General features: G+C 55.5%; 1 protein-coding gene across 5 annotated transcripts in view; it reads right to left on the bottom strand.

Annotated features, from left to right (window-relative positions):
* Positions 1 to 17,427, bottom strand: part of Wnt4 (Wnt family member 4) — a 31,981-nt gene extending 14,554 nt beyond the window's left edge. The window contains exons 1-2 of one of the 5 annotated variants that reach the window (XM_074081057.1): positions 17,184 to 17,427; positions 4,369 to 4,604 (exon numbers count right to left, since the gene is read on the bottom strand). In XM_074081057.1, the coding sequence (XP_073937158.1) occupies positions 4,369 to 4,604; positions 17,184 to 17,323 (376 nt within the window). In that variant the 5' untranslated portion in view covers positions 17,324 to 17,427. Of the gene's footprint in view, positions 1 to 4,368; positions 4,605 to 16,282; positions 16,417 to 16,671; positions 16,793 to 17,183 lie in introns of those variants that run through there. The other 4 variants (XM_074081058.1, XM_074081054.1, XM_020177119.2 and 1 more) reach the window with 4 other exon arrangements.
* Positions 17,428 to 18,517: the final 1,090 nt, after the last annotated feature.

Genomic DNA, 18,517 nt, shown 5'->3' with positions numbered 1-18,517 from the left:
ACATCCATCTGCTGGGACTCCAGGTCCCCTTTGCCTTGGCCTCAGTGGAAACATGGACACCACAATATCCTTGGCTTAGGGGGTGGCCCCGAAAGAAGAGATTCTGGAAGGAAGATAATGACAAAAGATACAATTTACAGACAGTGGTATGCTGGTCACTGATTATTCTACATATATTAATTTATATATTCTTCACAGTATTCTAGGAAGTGGACACTTTCAGCCCTCATTTACACATGAGGAAACTTAGCTGCTGAGTGGTGAAACAATTTGTCCAACAATGCCTGGCCAGGAAATGATGGAGTCAGAATTTGAACTCAGGCGGCCTGGCTCCAGAGCTTTCAGCTTGACCTCAGAGAGGCCTTGAGCAGTAGGAATACATCTCCTCCTACCTACCAGGTATAAAGCCAAAAGAGTTTCCTTAGGTCTCTCTCAAATCTTGTGTGCTACAGAATAAGCCCAGTTCTCTCTGTGGGTTTTTCACTTAGGGGCTGGGGAACAGTTGGTCTCTATGCTCTTGTTGGTTTTTTCTTCATTGTCCCCTGGCTCCAGTGTCTCAGTCCTGTGTGTCCTCTGGGTTCACCCTCAATGCCATCTTTTCCAAGGGGCTAAGGCTGCTTCGAATTGGGGATTCAGAATAATCCTGCAGATCAAATAGCAGTTACTTGTGGGGACCCACTGTGTGTTAGGGCCTTTTCACACACTGTCCAGAGCTCACAACAACCTTAGCCTCAGCTCTGTGTAGCCCTATTCTGGAGAAGAAAACATGAAGTGCAGGCGCTTGCCTGGGTCCCTCAGCAGCAAGTAGCTGAGTAGGAACTGGAACTGAGGCCTGTCTGACTCAAGGTCTGGGCTCTGCAGACACATCACGTGCGATGTCTCTCTAGATAATGAAAGGAAAGATGGTCCAGCAGGAAAGAGCATTTGAAGGAGATGTGGCAGAAGCCCCAGGCCTGGTGATCCCCAGGGGTACTCGGTAGGTGGGTATCCCAGTAGAGGCCAGGGAATGGACACAACTCCAGCATTTCTCCAGCAGACTCCGTGAAAATCTTAGGAAAGCAGTGCTGGACAGGCCCCACTGTCTAAGGAAAAGCATCTCCAGGAAACCTCTTTGGATTTAAGAGATAATGGAGGACCTGGAAAGAGTAAGCCTTTGGGCCCAGACAAAGCCCTGTTAGACTCACTTGTGGCGTGACCTTCCAGTGCTGCCTCAGCAGGCGGACCCTTGCATGTTCCCTGAGTTCCCTCCCACTGTTGTCATCCAGGACTCTAGGCCTGTCCATTTGCCTTCCTGCCCCACACCATGAGAATCCAGCTGCAGACAGTTTGAATTGTCCTGTGTGGCCTCCGTGGTCTCCAGGAACTCCTTTCCTGGAGGTGTCATGAAGGTTCACCTCACCAGAGCTCCTGTAACCAACATCTGATGGAATCAGAAGGCATCTAGAGAGATCACTAGGAGGAAAGAAAGCTTGTCCCCTTCCTGAGTCCCCTGTGATGCCAGTCCTGAAGACAAGGTAAGAGCATAGGTTTTTGTGAGGCACTGCCTGGGACTGAGGAGGGCTCTTCTTGGGTCAAGACTTATACAAGTCTTTCCCATGCATTATGTCACTGCATCTTGGTGACAGCCCTGTGAGGTAAGCACGTAACAGGTGAGGACACCAAGGCTCAGAGGAGTGAAGTCACCTGTCCAAGGCCTGCCTGGCCATGCTCTCCCTCTGCCTCATCAATCACCCTGGATTTCCTAGAGCCAGCCCTTTGCTTCCAGGCCTCAGGGCAGACAAGTCCCTTTCCCTTTGCTCGGTAGAGATGACTTAAGTGTTCCGAGAAGAATTTTACTAGTGAAGAAAACCAGATAGAAAAGGAAGGAGGTGGGTGAGTGAGAAGAGCTGACTCGTCCTCCAAACATGACTGTGTCTGCCTGCTGTGACCAGCAGGTCTTGGGTACCTTGGCTCAGCTTCGAGGGGACTGAAGCTGTGACTAAGCTACTAGGACTTCAGTCCAGAGCAGCTTCCACCAAGCCTGGCTAGATTCCCCTATCCCCCAGAACTTGCTGACAGGGCTGGTCTCCTCTTTGGCTTCTGCCCACAGGTGATGAAGCCTCTTCTTCGTGGGGTCCTGAGGACCAGCATTGACCTGTGCCTCTATCCTTGCCCTTTTGGTCCTTCCCCCCAACTTGCTTTCTGTCACTAGGTAATGTACACTGACTGTCCCCCAAGCCAGGCTTGGCTATGTGCAGGTAAACAGGTAGGTAAGCCGTTACCCTTGCCTGGGAAAAGCTTAAGACTCAGCGACAGAGGAGTGGGATTGGGTGGGGAGATGTCACACTGCAGTCTGGAAGGGTAATGAGGCCGTGTGAACATGGGTGGTTTCCACAGTGATGTGTGTGTGTATCTATCATGTATAAATACAGAGTATTGAGGCAAATGTGTTAAGATGTAAACACCTGGAGAGTCTAGTAGAGGATATACAATTTCCTAATACTATTTTCAAAACTTTTCTGTAAGTTTGAAATTATATTAAGAAAAGAAATTACAAAAAAGAGAGGAACCCCCCCACCCACATTGAGAATACAGACCTGGCTAGGTGTGGTGGTGCACACTATAATCCCAGCACTCAAGAGGCTGAGGCAGGACAGTTCCAAGTTGGAGGCCAGCCTGGGCTACATAGCGAGACCCTGTCTCAAAACAAAACAAACAAAAAACTCCAACCAATCAAACAAATAAACAAAACCCCATAGAGGCTTAGAGCCTAACAGGAAGGACTGGGGAAGCTCAGAGGGAATGGTTGAGCTGAGTGGATATAGCCTGTGTAAAGGTCCAGAGGTGAGACAGGCCTAGCATAGGAAACCCTGTGGATCTATCTGCCAATCTGTCCAAAATACACCCTGCATAACCACTGTGTGTAAGGAGTTTCCTGATCTCCAAGTCTACCATATGAGGCTGGCTCTGGAGCCTTGCCAAGCAAGTGGCCCTGGGCCCTGGGCAGTGGCACCATCATCCTGGGAGATTCTCTACTTCCGGGCTGTTCACTGGCTCTCTGCTTTTCGAGAGCAGAAGTGCCAAGCGTAATCGTGCCTTTTTGGCCCCTGCCAACTTCCAGGAGAATGGCTTCCAAATTTCTATCACAGTTGGTTTCCAACAACATCCAGATGGTTTGCCAGGCCCAGCAGCCCTGGCTGTCCAGGCCCACAGGTGCCAAGACACAGGTTGGCCCAGGCAGTCCCTTCCTGCTGCCTGAGAAAGTCAAAGGGCCCTGTAGACGGTTGATGGCTCAGAAGTGTCAGCTGAGGAAGTAGAAAAAGGCAGATGGCTCACAGACAGTTCCTCGAGGCTCAACCTGGTGCCCTTGAGGAGCCTTCCCATTTCATAGAATCGCTACACCTTGGCCCATCTCCCTTTGGCTTAATGCCTCCTTATGTTTCTAGGCTCAGCTGAGGGCCTGTCCCCTTGGGAAAGCCTTCCCTGGGCACCTCAGCCTTGGTCAGGGGAGAGGTCCAAGTCCATGTCCCGTTCCTCGTGGTGAGAGCACAGACCTTGTAGTGGGATTACCTGGGCTCATGTCCTGGCTTGGCCATTTTCTAACTCTGTCAACTTGGGTAAGTTACTTAACCTCTGTGTGCCTCAGACTATTCATTTGCAATACAGAAGCCTGTCTCAAAGGGTCAGTGAGTTAATGTTACTTTTCTGTGGTACTGGGGTTTGATCTCAGGGCCTTGTACTTGCTAGGCAGGTGCTCTGCCATGTCAGCTATGTCTCCAGCCAGAGTTAATGTTATTTACAACCACTGAAATAGCATCTGGTTCATAGTTAGTGCCACAGATGTGTATATTTCTCCTCCTATTGTGCTGTTCACCACTGGACTGTGAGCCTGAGAGGACGGGCTGGTGCCATTCGCTGTATCTCAGAGCTGGAGGTACTCTATATGGTTTGTCAGGTGTATAAATCCATGAAATGGACTCAAATTCCAAAAGCCAAGTGCTAAGGTGGGAAGAGGCTAGGATGACTACTCTTCAGCCTCTAAGGAGCCTGGGCCAGCTCAGCCCCATTTCCTGCCTGAGTCTTGCTTTCTTCCTCTGTACAACAAGGAAGGCCAGGGGCACTCCCGAGTCCAGGAGTACTGCATGAACACAGGCAGCATTCTCCTCCCCTGGGGCCCTTCCTCGACTTGCTTCTGCCTGGCTCCTTCCCCTACCCAGCATCCCTCTACCTTGTCCTTATTCTGTCTCTTGGGTCCAGCCCTGTGCTGTTTGGGCTTCAGAAGTGACGTAGAGTAGCCCAGTTACTCATGAGTGTTATTCTCGGCCAGAACCTGTGCTAGCCCTGCCGACCCCCTGCAGCCCCCACATGCCCTTACCCTCCTCCCCTCACCTTGCGTCACCACCTTGCCAAAGACGGGCAGGGAGTCAAGCGTGGAGCAGTTCCAGCGCCGGTTCCGGAACTGGTACTGGCACTCCTCAATGGCCAGCTGGGCACCGCGGCGCACCGAGTCCATCACCTCCAAGTTCCGCTTGCACATCTGCACCTGCCTCTGGATCAGGCCCTTGAGCTTCTCACACGTCTCCTCCTCAGAGATGCTCCCCACCGAGGACAATTTGGCCAGATACCTGGGGAGAGAAGAGGGAGGGGGGATATGATACAGAGTTCACTTCAGCACCTGCTCTCCTCTTTCTATGCCCATGACTCTGGAATCTGACTTGTCCCAGCAACTGGTCCTGGTCACTGACTTCTCTCTAGATCAGGGACAGGCCTGTGTCCCCAGGTTCACAGGGGCTGTGGACACATGTGTGAAATCTAACATGAGGCCTGAGTCAATGAGGCAGGAACTTGCCATTTATTTTCTGAATGAAGAAATGAATGAGTGCAGGTGATCAAATCAAAAAGTACATAGAAAGTCCTATTAAAATGCGGAAAAATTTTATGACAATGATAATAAGAAGAGCTAACTTTTATAGAAACCAGTCAGGACTTGGTTAAATACTTAATATTATTGCATTCAATTCTCAGCAACCCAACAAACGCCCATTTAAAAGAGAGGGAAGCTGAGGCATGGACAAGTAGATTGCCTTGTGTGAAAGGTCACACAGCCAGTGAGAGGTGGAGCAGGACTTGAACCTGGTTTTGTCTGTGTTTGCAGCTTCTAGCAGCAGCAATATTCTTTTATACGACTCAAGGTCTAGCATCGACACTGTGGGCAGAAGCTGCTAGGAGCTGGGTTTGCTCGACTGAAGGATGCTGGCTGAGGTGCAGTGGGTGAACTGCCTCCCCACCCCTGGAGGTGTACAAGCAATGGCCATGTTCTAGTGGTCAGACATATGGGTTGGACCAGAGGGATAGTTCTGGAATATGAATGTGCACTGAAATATGACTGTGCACTGAAAACATCTGCAGGGTTTGTGGGATGCACAGATGCCTGGGCCCCTTTTCAGGTGGGGCTTGGTGTGCATCTGAGTTTTGGATATTGCCCCAGGAGTAGCTGGGAAGCCACTGGCCTGGAGAGCAGCCTTAATTAAGCATCAGTGATACTTTCTGCGGAGCCTGAGGGGGCTTAGCCAGAGACACCACTGTCCCTTCACTGTGGAATCAGCCCCAGAGAGTTTTCTATCATCCCCTGCCTGTGAGGCCAAGTCTGGCTTTCCTTATCCATAATGGAGTAAGAGCTCCTATCAAAGGGCTGCTGGGAGGGCTGAACGTAATGGGATTGTGGCAATTTATCTGGCTCTCAGCTAGGTAGCTCAGGTGGCTTCCCTGGAAGCACAGATAAGCCAGTAGGAGGTGGGTGGTCTCAAGGTGAAGCAGCCCAACCTCCCCCTGCTCACCTGCATTTTGTGTCTCCCAGGGCCCCTCCCTTTCCTATCAGGTCTAGCCCAGGGGATGTACAGAGATTGGTAGTGTCTTGACCAGGCCCAGGCAGGAGCCTGAGCCTCTTGGTAGGTACAGGGTGAGAAGATACCCAAGAGGCAGGAGAAGTGGGAGGCCCATTCCTCAGCCCTGCCTGGGTGCCCTCTGCTTCAGCTGCTGAGGAAAGGGGCCTCCTACAGAGCCAATCCCACCTGTCTTGGCCTGCAGGGGGCGCCAAGAGCCCAGCTACTGGCGATGGGCCAGGTCCACGCTCAGAAGGTGCAGGGTGTCCTTCCGTGAGGGGACAAGAAGTTGAACTGAACATTGGGTCCTTTCCTCTCCCACCCAGGGTGGGATGCAGAACAGGGTGGGGGTCCCTATTCCCTCTGTGACATGGAAGCAAAGAACTGGCCTGTCCCCCAACTAGGCCTCTGCTCCGTGTCTGGCTAAGCAGCAGGTCTGGTGTGCTGGGCCCTGGCCCCTGGTAAAGGGAGGCATTCAAGGCAGGGTCATTCAGGCAGGAGGAGCAGGGTGAGAGCCCCAGCTGAGCCACCAGCCCACTGTGACCTGGGCAAATCCCCCACTCACAGCCTGTCTCTTTATGGGTACAATGAACGGAGAGGCCTATGTGGTCTTTCCCACTGTTGGAGTTGATGGTCCTCCTCCCACTGGAGGGGGGCTGTCCAAGGAAGGCTGATATCTGCTCCCCTGGCCCCCATCACTGAACAAGGGGAACAATGGCCCTGAGGAGCCCTGCACTCTTCCCCTAGGCTGGGAACATGACAGGGAGCAGGTTGAAAAGAGAGTAGCAGGACTTGGGGGAGCTTCTAGGCTGCCATGGCTGTAAGTTATCAGGAGAGCATCCAGGAAGAAGATGAGAAATTGCTTCCAGGGGTATCGATGCCCGCCACCCAGCCCTTCCTTCACCTGGCACAATAGCAACCTCCCCCCAACCCCCTGCCACACCATGCATGGAAGACCCAGCCCGGGCCACCTTTGCCCTCCCAGAACCTAGGGCCTTGTCTAGGGGCCTGGGGCCCAGTGCCAGAGCTGAAGAAGAGTTGGGCCTGGGCTGGAGAAGGTTAGGACGCCAGGCATCACAGGCCCAGCTGCAATGTTTTCATTGGCTTGTCCTGGTGTCTGATTAGTGCCTGGCCTCATTCTATAGATGAGCAAACTGAGGCCCACAGAGGTGAAAAGACTTGTCCAAAGTCCTACAGCTAGTACCCGGCTGTGGATCTGCCCTGCTGGATTGCTGGGGGTCTGCCATTGCACCCTGTATCATTCTGGACTTGCACAGTGCATGGTACATAGAAGGTGTTCCCTAAATGTTTGCAGCATGGCAGGTTGGAGGGCGTTGTCCTGACAAGCTTCCTCTGCTCACTGGGCAGAGTACTTGAGGCACAGAAGAGCAGGAGTGAGAAGGAGGGTGGGAGTAGCCGAGGGCCTGGAGTCAGTGAGGGCTGATCCCAGTTGCTCCTAAGGGCCTCTGGAGTCCTCTCTCAGTGCCTGACAGTGGCTCAACCTTTCCCCCAGAGACACGTGTGTTGCTCGCTGACCTGGGATCTGGGCCAGGCTTAAATAGCAACTACATAAGCCATTTCTGGGGGAGACAGAACCAGGGCCTGATGGGTGGCTGCCACTGGGCTGGGCCTGCTGTGGAGGCCCCAGCCATCCCTGCTTCTTCTCAGGTCCTAGTTGTGCTGCCCTAGTTTAGGCTTCTTTCTGACACGGCTGAGTACAGGCTTAGCAATTTGCCACCTGCTCCCCTGGCCACCCAGGACTCAAGCCATGGCCGTGCCATCGATCAGGTTTCCCCCACCAGCCCAGGCCGCCCCTGCTGCTGCTGCCAGCCAGCTCGTGCCCAGTCTTCTCAAATGGGGGCTGCAGGTTCTTCGAGCTCCTCCCAGGAGGCCCTCCCCGGCCCTGGCCCTGCCAGGGAGATCAGATCCTCTCGGCCACCTGCTGTTTTCATTAGAAACTAAAATTAGCTGGGCTTGTCCCAAGCTTTTCCAGGTTTGCTTGCTTTTTTAAACAAAATATACAAATTCCTAGAGACGAATCCACACCTCTGCCACTCCCCCCACCTCTTTCTCTGTGTGGCAGGAAGAGAGGGGAAAGGAAAGAGCTGGAGTATTAGGGAGCTCAGGCCAGTTAGTGTCACTGGTCCTGGCCCTGCCAGTGTCCAGGTGGGGGCTGGGACACCAGTCCAGGCTTCTCTGCCCCCTCCCTTTGGCCTCCCTGCCTGCCCAGGCCACATTTAGAGCCTCCTCAGGAGTGGTTGTGCCTGTGATACCAGGGAGGAAGGAGGCCAAGCTGGTGGGAGGGGGGAGCCGGAAGGAAACAGAGTGTCTGCAGCAGAGCTGCCTGGGGGACAGGGCTGAGAGGAAGTGAGATGACCACAGGGCTCATCCAGGATGGTGTTCTTAGGGAGTGGGGAGGGGTACCTCCCCCCAATCATTGAAGATCTTGGGATGATCCTCTCCTTTTTTTAGGATGATTCTTTAACTAAGCTCTGAATAGGCTACTGCCCTCCTCTCCACAGTGTCCCCGTCATGGAGACCCTGTCCCTCACGGCAGGCAGTGCAGTCAGGGCATGTACTGAGGGGCAGACAGTCTGGGTCAGAATCCCATTTCCGTGTCACCTGAGGCCAATTAGTGAGCATTTCTGAACCTCAGCCTGTTCATCTATGAAACGAGGATGTTAGGAGGCTCAAGGCAACTGTGCCCAGCAGGCCCAGCTCCTCTGCCACAGCACTGATGGTTACCCCACTGTGTAGATGTTCTCCATGACACTTCCCATGCCACCTCTCCCAGCTCCTCCGCGGTCCCTCAGGCTGCACCCTCTGCTGGGCCTCAGCCAGGTAGCTTGGGTCTGCACATGGTCTGTGGCCGGGCTCTCTCAGCCCCCACGTTTTTTCAGCTGAGCACCTCTGGAGGGTAGGATACATTTTGTCGGGAATAGTGGGTCACTTCAGCCTCCATTCCGAATGCAGATTTTTGAGAATCTCCAGGAGAGTTTGCAGAATAGGCTCTTGGTGCTTCTCACCCATCTGTCTGCAAGGACTGGGGGTGTGAAGGGCAACAAAGAAGAGATGGTGTTGCCAGGAGATAAGAGCTGGGGACATTGGGCTGCAAAGGGTTGGGGCGGTGGTGTCCAGGACAAGCTCAGGTGTGCCAAGGGGACACGGAAGCCATTTGGAAAATGAGATGACTGGTAGTATGGACCTGTCACCTATACTGTCAGTCAATAGGCACCTGCCTCAACACATCTGTATTACCACAGTGCAGGGGTGGCCAGGTGGGGTCTCCCCCTCCCCTTCACAGATGAGGGCCCTGAGGCGGGAGATGTATGTACTCAAGGTGGTGCAGCCCATCAGGGGTGGTCAAGATTTGGAAGCAGGTCATTCTGGCTCCTGGGCCTGCCAGCTGGCTGCTCAGGCTTTAAAGGTGGCCCCAGGCACTAAAGGGAGGATAGTTTGGTGTCACCAGACACTGACCTGAGTGAGGTGGCCTGATTCTTCCTTGGATGGTCTTTCTAGAGCTCCCTGTCTTTGCTGAGCTACAATGAGGATGTCGAGGTGCTTTTTGGAGTGAGGGGTGCAGAGGAGGGAGATGACTTGGTGGACATATGACTGCCTGGATAATGTCACCTGGGCCTGTGGTCTCTGTAGCCACTGGAGTTCTGGAAGGAGGTGCTGTCACCGGCCCGAACTCCCTGGAGGGAAGCCCATGGGGAAGGCGTAGCTTTGGAGACTGTTGTGGTAGTTTGCGGGGTAGTAGACGGCCTCTGCCTGCCCCTCTTCCCAGCCTTAATATTGCTCTAGCTGGAGATCTCAATGCCAAGTTCTCAGGGCCCTACTTGGATTTCCACAGTTGGAGAGAAGTACTGGCTTTCTATGGAGCGCACACCCCATCCTCAGGAGCTTCACTCCCATTTCTGTTTCTCTCTTTTCTGACTTCCAGTGACTTGGTGCCCCAGTCCCATACAATTTAGGCCTGAGACCCACTTCCTACAGGCAGGCATCCTCCCAATTCCCATTTTCCATCTCCCATGGGAGCTAATGGCTGATTGATTTAAGGCCAAGAAGGAGCCACTCAGACCTGGGCCTGGGTGGCCCAGTGCTCTGCCAGGAGGAAAGAATTTTCCTTCTCTCCCTAAGGCAGGTATCCTTGTGGGGTGAGTGGGTGTCAAGTTTAAGGTGCTTCCTGACCTCACCTCGCCCTCTAATTTGGCAGCAGAGAGCTTCTCCTTTGCAGAGACCCTTCCATAGGTCCTCTATGTCCTGTGGTGTTTGACCCATTGAAATGTCCTCCCAGCTGGCTAAGGGAGCCTGGGGAACGGTGCCAAGAGGGACCAGGAAACCCCAGCTGAGCTGTCTGCAGGCAGCCTTGGCTTCCTGGTGTTTCCAGGTTTCCAGTGAGATCCTTGACCTTTCCCAATTTGGGGGAGCCTGTGGTTAATCCTCCAGCTCCACCTGGCAGGGTAGGTGGACAGCCTTGGTTCCTCCCTTGCCCCGTTGCTTGTCCTCCTACCTACAACGGCTGAGTTGCAGATCTGCTTTTATCTGCTGCAGGAAAGTTCCGGAAAGATGCAAGAGACCTGAGATGAAGCTCTTTCTGGCTGGACCACTGAGCCCAGCCCTGCTGATGCCAGCAGGTGCCCGGCATGTCTGAAGGGGTAAATCAGACACTGTTCTGCATGGAGGCTCAGTGTCTCCAGGAACGCCTCTACTCTGCTGTGATTCATTCCTGAAATCTGTGGTGCCGGGACAGCAGGGCACCCCTGACTCAGGAAGGAATACTTTGCTGTCTCCAGCTTTGGGGGGGGGTGGGGGGGGAGCGATTCCTGGGACCTCATTCTGGGATTATAGGGCTGGCACCATGAACAGAATGAGAAACAGGGTCTGAAGGGACCATTCAGAGTCCCAGCAGGAAAGAGGCCTCTCTAAGCCCATAAGCAATTCCCTGTTGTGATGGGGCCCCAGGAAGGATACGTGTGAGCTGTCAGAGGTTCCTCCCCTCCTAGGACAAGGACGAGGACCATGCATCCTGCTCTCCTCCCTCCTGCCTCCCTTCCTCTCTCGGCTGACCAGGTCCCCTCCACTGCAGGGGTTCTGACTTGGAGGGGAACTTTTAAAACATAGTTTGGTTTCTTGTTTGCCAGGAGATGGGGGAGCTGGAGGGGTCACGGAGGGGAGCGAGCCTTCTCCAGGGCTGGCTGAATCACAGAAGATGCAGCTCAGGACTCAGAGATAAAACCTGGCAGCTTCTGTGGAAATCTGGAGAGTAACCATGGTCCGGTCGCAGCTCCGCCTTCCAGCTGCATTTGCAGAGCAAACCGGCAGCCATTCTTGCAAGCTCTTGGGGGAGCCCAGGGGTGACTGGTGGGGCCAATGGCAGGCACTGTCATCCCCCACCAGTGGCTCCCCAGCCAATCTGTGCCCTGTTGGCTTAGTCCCATCCCTTCCTCCCAGAGGGAGAAACAAGAGGAGGAGGCTCGGTGCAAATGCTCAGCTTTTCAAGCGCACCCACAGGGCTGGAGTTGGGCGAGTTTCAACAGGTTTGGGGAGCACTGTCTTGTCAGATGCTTGCTGAGTTGCTCAACTGCTAAGCCAGGGTTGAGGGAAGAGAGTCAAACCATAGCAGACAGCTGGGTTGCCTGAGCAAACCCCTCGGGCACAGCGTGCTCCTGGGTCCCCAACCTCCCCCGCCTCCTCTGTGCTGGAAGGGTGAGAAAGGCTCAGGTTGGCTCAGAGGGTCTATCCTGGAGTCAGAGGGTTGCTGCAGATCTGCTGGTGACAGCCACACTTCCTGACACCACTTCCTTACATTTTCGTAGTACCTGAGCAGAGGAAATGAGCCTCCCTCCTACTTAAGGCCTTTGTAGATGGGCCACTGTTTTGACAAGGTCGAACCCTTGGTAGTGACTGAGTCCTTTCAATCACCCATCAAGCATTGACTGAGCACCCACTAACTACATGGCAGGTGTGTGGCAGGTACTAGAGGGACACACAGAGGTGTGTATGCCACAGCTTCGGCTTCCTGTTCAGCAGAAGCCATGTTGCTGAACTATGCTATGTAGGTGCTTCTATGGGCAGGGGATAAAAGCTGTGAGACGTGGACGTGTGAGAACAAGTCAAGTTCAAGTTCTGTTCCTCAGGGAAGTTACGGCAGGCACTTCTGGGTTTATGCAGTGAGGCTGGAAGTAATGCCCCCACTCCTCTAGAAGTGGAGGGGAAGGGAGGTTGTATGGCTCAGGTGGGACCTTGGTTGTACAAAGTGATTGGTAAACTAATCACTCTCCATGTGTGTTTGGAGGTGCTTTCGTTCCCTATGGGTCATTGCAAATGTCTGTAGACAGTTTGGGTGGTCACCATAGGACAGACCCATGACGGAATGATCTGGCACAAAATATTAGTTGTATCACAGTGCTATGCGTGTGTTAGTGACTGTAATTCAGTGCCCAAAGCCATGGGAAGGGCTCCAAGGAGATAGATTTTGACTATTGAGAGGGGAGGGAAGGCTTTTTTTTTCAGCTGAGGACCAATGAGATGTTTCCTGGGGGAGATGGCACATATCTTTACCTGTGGCGGGGGGCACTGCCCACAGCTGGACCAATGAGTTGTGCCCCAACTGCTGGTGGGCCTTACTCTGCCCATAGCCAGGGGAGTCCCCACACACATCCGTGAGGACTTGGAGTCAGGAAGACACCCCATGTCCCCTTTGCCACCCCCAATGGCACCGAAGTGTGTTCTTGGTAACAATCCTCTGTCCAGCAAGATTTGCCCGTGAACCTGGATGGATCGCTCCCTGCCTCTGAGGTTCCTGCAGGAGGCCTCATTGAAGACTCTCATTGAAGAGCAGGATTCAGACAGGGCAGTTTGGAACAAATAGGGTTTGGGCCTGAAAGCCCATCTCTCCATCATCCCTGTAGATAAGGCCAAACTCTGCAGCCAGTGGACAGCAGCCCTCAGCCCCAGCAGCTGCCAGGGCTACTGTTTCTGTCAGTGTGCTTAGCATGTTGTGTGTTGGGCTCACCATTGTACCAGTGGATTCTGCTTTACAGATGCCATATCTAAGGTTCTGAGAGGTCAAGCTCTCTCACTTGGGCAGTGGTAGAGCTGGAATAGAACCCTACGCTGTCCATCTGTCCCAGAGACCCAGGTCTTAGCCACTCTGTTGGCCTCTCTGAGTATAGCAACTCCCTCTCCTTGCCTATGAGCTTCTGCTAGGACCCCTCCCCACCACTTAGCATACCACTGCCTTTTCCCCAGAAACCCTCAATAATGAAACCTCAGCTTATTCATTTCCCCAGTCTTACAGTACTTCCATTGGGGTTCAGGACTGTGGCCCCAAAGGGAGAAATAGGTTTACCCAAGGCCATCCTGCATGTGGTGTAGGGCTGGGGCTGGAACCCAAGTCTCCCAGCTCCCAGTGCAGCTCCAGTGCTGGGCAGAGGTGGAGGTGGGGAAGGGATTCAGAAACAGCTCTGAGCCCAGATCCTTGGCGAGGCAGTCCCTTGAAGGCTGAGGCTTTCCACTGTGGACTATGCATCCACCTGCCCCTTCCTCCATGGTGGGAGCTGCTACAAGCTGTCAGCTCCCTCTAGGTGCCAGACGTGAGCCTAATCAACAACGACCAGCTTCTCTGGGCTTGCCCAGTCTCAGACTGCTAAGCCTTCCCTGCCCAACAGCTGCAGGTAGTGGGACACCTGGCTTCCCTGCCAGCCCAGTGACTTTCTGAGGCAACAGACAGCACTGGCTCGGCAACTAGCCAGTTGATCCACCCTGGATGGAAGCTTCTCTCCAGGCATTGGGATACCCAGGTCCTTTCCCTCAGTGCCGGCTACCAGCTATCCTCTTGGGGCCAGGCCTCCAGCTTGGCTCACCCTTGAAGAGAAACAGTGCAATCACTGTGCCTGGGTGGACAGCTGCCCACCCCAAACTGGTCCTTCTAGAGGCAGCTTTGGGTCAGACATCTCTGCCATCTATTACTGAGGTGGCTTCGGGCAAGTGACTCTGTGACTCTGAATCTTGTCATCTGTAAAATGGGATTTAAATGTAGTCAGGATTTAAATAGTGCTGTGGGAGTTATCATGACAATTATTATTGTCATGATTCTCCAGCCTCCAGGACAAGTGCCCCTCTGTGACTGCCCCAGTAGAACCACAACTCTCCTGACAGCTATAGAACACACACTTTGCTCCACCCATACCTGTGTTTGCTTCTGTAGTGTCCATCTAGCTAGACCCTTCTAGTTCACGGTCTGGGAGGCCAAGCTGACATCTATTTTCACAGTCCCTGGCTGGGGATGGAGGTGGTTGAGTACAAGGCAGTGACCATGGCTTGTGCCCACAGTATCTTCCTCTTCAGAGTCTCTCTGGTTGGGTAGGGTACTGGGAAGCCCCTTGTTCTCTTGCCCTTGGCTGAGCAGAGAGACCCTTGGCTCCAAGCCCAGTGGAGCAGGAGTGAACTGGGTCATCCAGAGCTCTGCCATGCGGCAACTACAGCTATGTAGTTATAGAGAACAGGTTTGCCAACCTCTCTTCTCCCTCCAGGCCGCCCCTCCTCACCCACCCCCCACAGCGCAGGCTCCAGGCTGTTGGAATTCTCCATGGCTTATGGGACCCCAAGTCCTCAAAGCCAGGGCTGGGGTCTTGGGCATAGATGTGGTTGAAGGTGGGTGGTAATTCCACCTGGGCCTCACTGACTCAACCTCAGGACAGCCTCAGGGAAGGGGTAGAGGGTTACGCCTGGGAGTCAGAGCTCCAGGGGTCAGTCCTCAGCTCTGGGTTTCATAAGTAGCTTCCTCTCCTTGGACCTCAGTTTTTTCATCTGTAAAGGGAGCCAAAAGACAAGGTGTTCCTGAACGCTCTTCCATTGAAGATGTCACTGTGTTCCCCGAAGGCCTGGGTCACATGCTCCAGTTGCCACTTTTTTCCTCTGCCTTTTTACAGCCCCGGGTGATGGGCAAATCAGATCTAGTTCTTGTTCCCCCTGATGCTCAGATCTGCTTTAAACACCCCAGTTCTGAGCCCACACATTTCAGAGCCAGCTCCAGGGACCCAGGCTCCTCCCAAGTCCAAACAGGATCCCCTCCTCAGCTCTGCAACCCAGGCCCCAATGGGGAGTGGGATTGGTAGAGGGGGTAGAGGGAGAGGTGGTGGTGCCCTGGTTTCTGTACACTCTGCCACTGCTCCTGAAGTGTTAATCAAATTAAGGCTCCAAGAAAAACAAAAGCTCCACAGCCACTTTAGGCTGCCTTGGAGCTGCTTGCTCTCTGAACAGCTGGGAGAATTCCACATCACCTCCGTTCCCCAAGCCCTGGGTGGCTCTGACCCCAACGAACACACTCCTTCCAGCCTGCAGGGCCCCGGCTGGCCACAATGACCTCATAGCAACAGCCATTGGACACTTGGGGCAATTTCATGGGAGATATTTGTTCTTTGGTCTTGATGCAGAGAGAATTTTTTCCTTTCCCGCTGTCTCCATGGAAACCCCAGCTACACTGTTGTCTATCCCCCTTCCCACCTCATGCTTTTCAGATCAATACTGGAGCTTGGCTCCCCACTGGCTGCCCACAGCGGATGGGGGCAGAGCTCTGGACAGGAGAAGTTGGGGCCAGGGTTAAGCCTGGGGCATGGGGAAGTGTCACTGCAGAGAGATGAAGGAGTCCAGCGTCCTGTTGCTCCCTGCTCCTCCACTCACTGCAACCCATCCCTTCAGCCCTCCTTCCCCCCAGCAGACCTTCCACCCCTTCCCAGAGAGCCTTCTGAACGCAGTCAAGGAGAAAGAGACAGGTCACCAGCGGTTCACCCCCTTCCTCCTTGGGCAAGACCTACAGAGGTGACTGGGGACTGTTGTCTTCCTTAAGGACTGAAAGGAGTTTCTTCCTGCTCCAGGGAAAACCAAGGTCCGGCCAGAGCCAGCCGCGGGCTCTCAGAGGCTCGGTGTCCCGGTCTCTTCCCTCCTTCTATGCCTGGCTCCCGCCCCCCAAGCAGAAACAGGTCCCTGCACGCCTCCAGCCCAGCCCGCAGCGCGGCGCAGCTCGGCGCGGGGAGCTCGCGCCCAGACTCCTCGGGATTAACCTGCTATTATGTTCCGGAGCCCTCGGCGACTTGTTAGCCCTGCTGGGCTGCGTCCGGCACCCTTCCCGGACCACCGCCCCGCGCTCGCACCCTCTTGCGCCCTCGGGTACCCACGGCAGCCTATGGGTGCGGGCACTGCCGCCATCCCTGGAAGCCGGACCCGGGCAGAAGGGGAACCCGGGTCTCCAGAGGGAGTGGTGGCGGCAGCAGAGAGAGCGAGCAAGTGAGCGAGCGAGCCTCGGATCCCGCGGCCGAGACACCTGCCGGGCGCCCCCGTGCCCGTTGCCCCGCGCCGCCTGGCACCGGCGCTGCCCCTGGGGCCTGCCCCGCCCCGCCCCGCCCGGCCCAACTTACAGCCAGTTGCTCGCGGCGGCGGAGAAGACGGCGAAGACGAGGAGGCGCAGCGAACGCAGGCACGAGCGGGGACTCATGGTGTCGCCGCGGGCGCCCGGCCCCAGGCGGGCAGCGGCTGCGGCCGCGGGGGGCCTCCCGTCGGGGCGGCAGGTGGGCGCCCCGCGGCGGGCGGGTTGGGGCGCGGCGCCGGGCGCGGGCCGGGGCGCGCGCGGCGGGGCTCTGCCTCCGTGCGTGCCGGCCGCCCTGCCCGCTGCTGCGCCCGCTGCCCGGCGCGGACCAGACTGTCAGCGCCGCCCCAGAGCCGGGATGCGGCGGCGGCGGCGGCGGCGGAGGCGGGCGGGCTGCCGCGGAGGGGGGGCGGGCCGGGGGCGGGCCGAGGATGGGGTTACCTGGGCGGGCCCAGCGGCCCGGGACACCCCCCGGGGGCGGGCCGGAGCGGCAGCAGCGGCGACGGCGGCAAGCGGCCGCCCTAGCCCGCGAGACTGGGCTTCTCCGGGGTCCACCCCGGCCGGGCGCTCGGGAAGACTGGCGGCCCAAGCCCGCTCCAGGCACGCCTGGCTGCGCGCCGCCTTGTCCGGCTGGGCTAGAGGCGCGGCGACCCAGCTGCCTGGTCCCCCGCCCGGGCCTTAGGGACAGGCGGGCACAGCTCCCCCAGCCCGCCGCTGCGGGCACTGCAGCGCCGCCCTAGCCGCGCCCCCCGCCCCCCGCCGGCGCCGTGGAGCCCAGATCCGGGCTGGACAGTGGGCGACCGACCCGAGCGCCGCTGCCACTCGCGCGCTCTCAAGCGCTTGCGCTCCGGGCGCCCAGGGCTGCGCACCCGCTGCTCTGAGTCGCCCGGCGGTCCCCGCCCGGCCCTTCCCGGCCCGTGCGTCTTACGGCCCAGCCCTTCCCTGGCGCTCACCTCCCTCCAGTTTTCCGGGAGCTGGACGGGTCCTCCCAGCCTCGGGCAGCTTGGGACACTGGCCTGAGAATTGGGGAATCCGAGATCTGGCTTCTTGCTAGCCACAGTTCTGGGCGGGCCCGAGGCAGCGAAGTGTTCATTTAAGCCCCTCACCTTTCCTAAGCCTCAGTGTTCTGCACCACCCTGGGGCTGGGAGGATGGAAGTTGCTCGGGGAGGTCTCTTTTCAGTACACTCGCCAAGTCTTGCTTTGCTCTTTGGTTTCTGTGTATTTGTTTTATTTGCACTCCCACACCAGGCAGATTTAGCCTCTAGCTCCGTGCCTAGCACAGTGTGGGTGGCTACCAGGTTTGTGGAATGAATGAATGGAATGGAGTCTGCAAAAGATTGGATCAAAAAGCACAGTTCCACACTATGATCACTCAGTAGCTACCTGTCATGGCCAGATCACACCCTCTCCTTGTCACTGACCTGATTTTTTTTTGTTCCTCCTCACCTGGCCTGCTGCATCCCATGGTTGCTCAGAGCCAGAGGAAACTTTTGTCTAAATGGGGAAACTAAAGTGCAGGCAGGGTCAGAGATCTGCCCCACTTCATTAGGGTTCTGGGGACAGAAGCAAGGACTGGCCCTCTGCCCTCACCCTGACTCCATGTTCCCCACTATTCTCTGAGCATGAATTTGGCCCCCACAGAGACAGTCATGTGAGCTCAGTACAGAGGAGGGGCTGGGTAAGCATTTGGCACTGAGACCAGGCAGAAGGTGGCAGGGATTGGTGGAGCCCAGCAACAGTACAGATGGAAGTTCACGTACCATATGTCTAAATATTTGCAGGTTATAAATCAAGCTAACAAAATGCGAAATAAAATATGTTCTAGTCTTTGGCTTTGACAAACACACTTTCATAACAGCATGGAAGGCTTACTCTGAGTGTGGACTTTTCAGACTCCACTGACCATGCATGGATCATGGTGGCACAGGGAGAGGGGGCTCTGGTGCCTGGCCTGAATCTCCCACCCTTTCCCAATTCTGCTCTCCAAGGGCTCTCGTACACACATGCAAACATCTCACCCTGCATATGCAACCTCTGACCACCTGTCCAACCCTCCACCCACCTGAGATGCGCCCCTGGACACACCAGTGTGCAGCCTGTCCTCATGGGCTGGGTGTTGGAGAGAGACCCACCTTCCTGGAAGTGGGCTCAGGGTTCATCTCAGCAAGGGAAACTCAGGATCTTGGCTATCCATAGCGTGACTTTGTGGAGAGGATACATTCTCCAGGTGGGCACGTCCCCTTGGCCCATGGTTTCTTCTCCCTGTGACGAGAGGTTGGCTGGAGG

The sequence above is a fragment of the Castor canadensis genome, chromosome 7 (genome assembly GCF_047511655.1).
Source record: "Castor canadensis chromosome 7, mCasCan1.hap1v2, whole genome shotgun sequence".
NCBI lineage: Eukaryota > Metazoa > Chordata > Mammalia > Rodentia > Castoridae > Castor > Castor canadensis.
The sequence above is the reverse complement of the archived record's forward strand: the minus strand, read 5'-3'. Positions and strand labels throughout refer to the sequence as shown.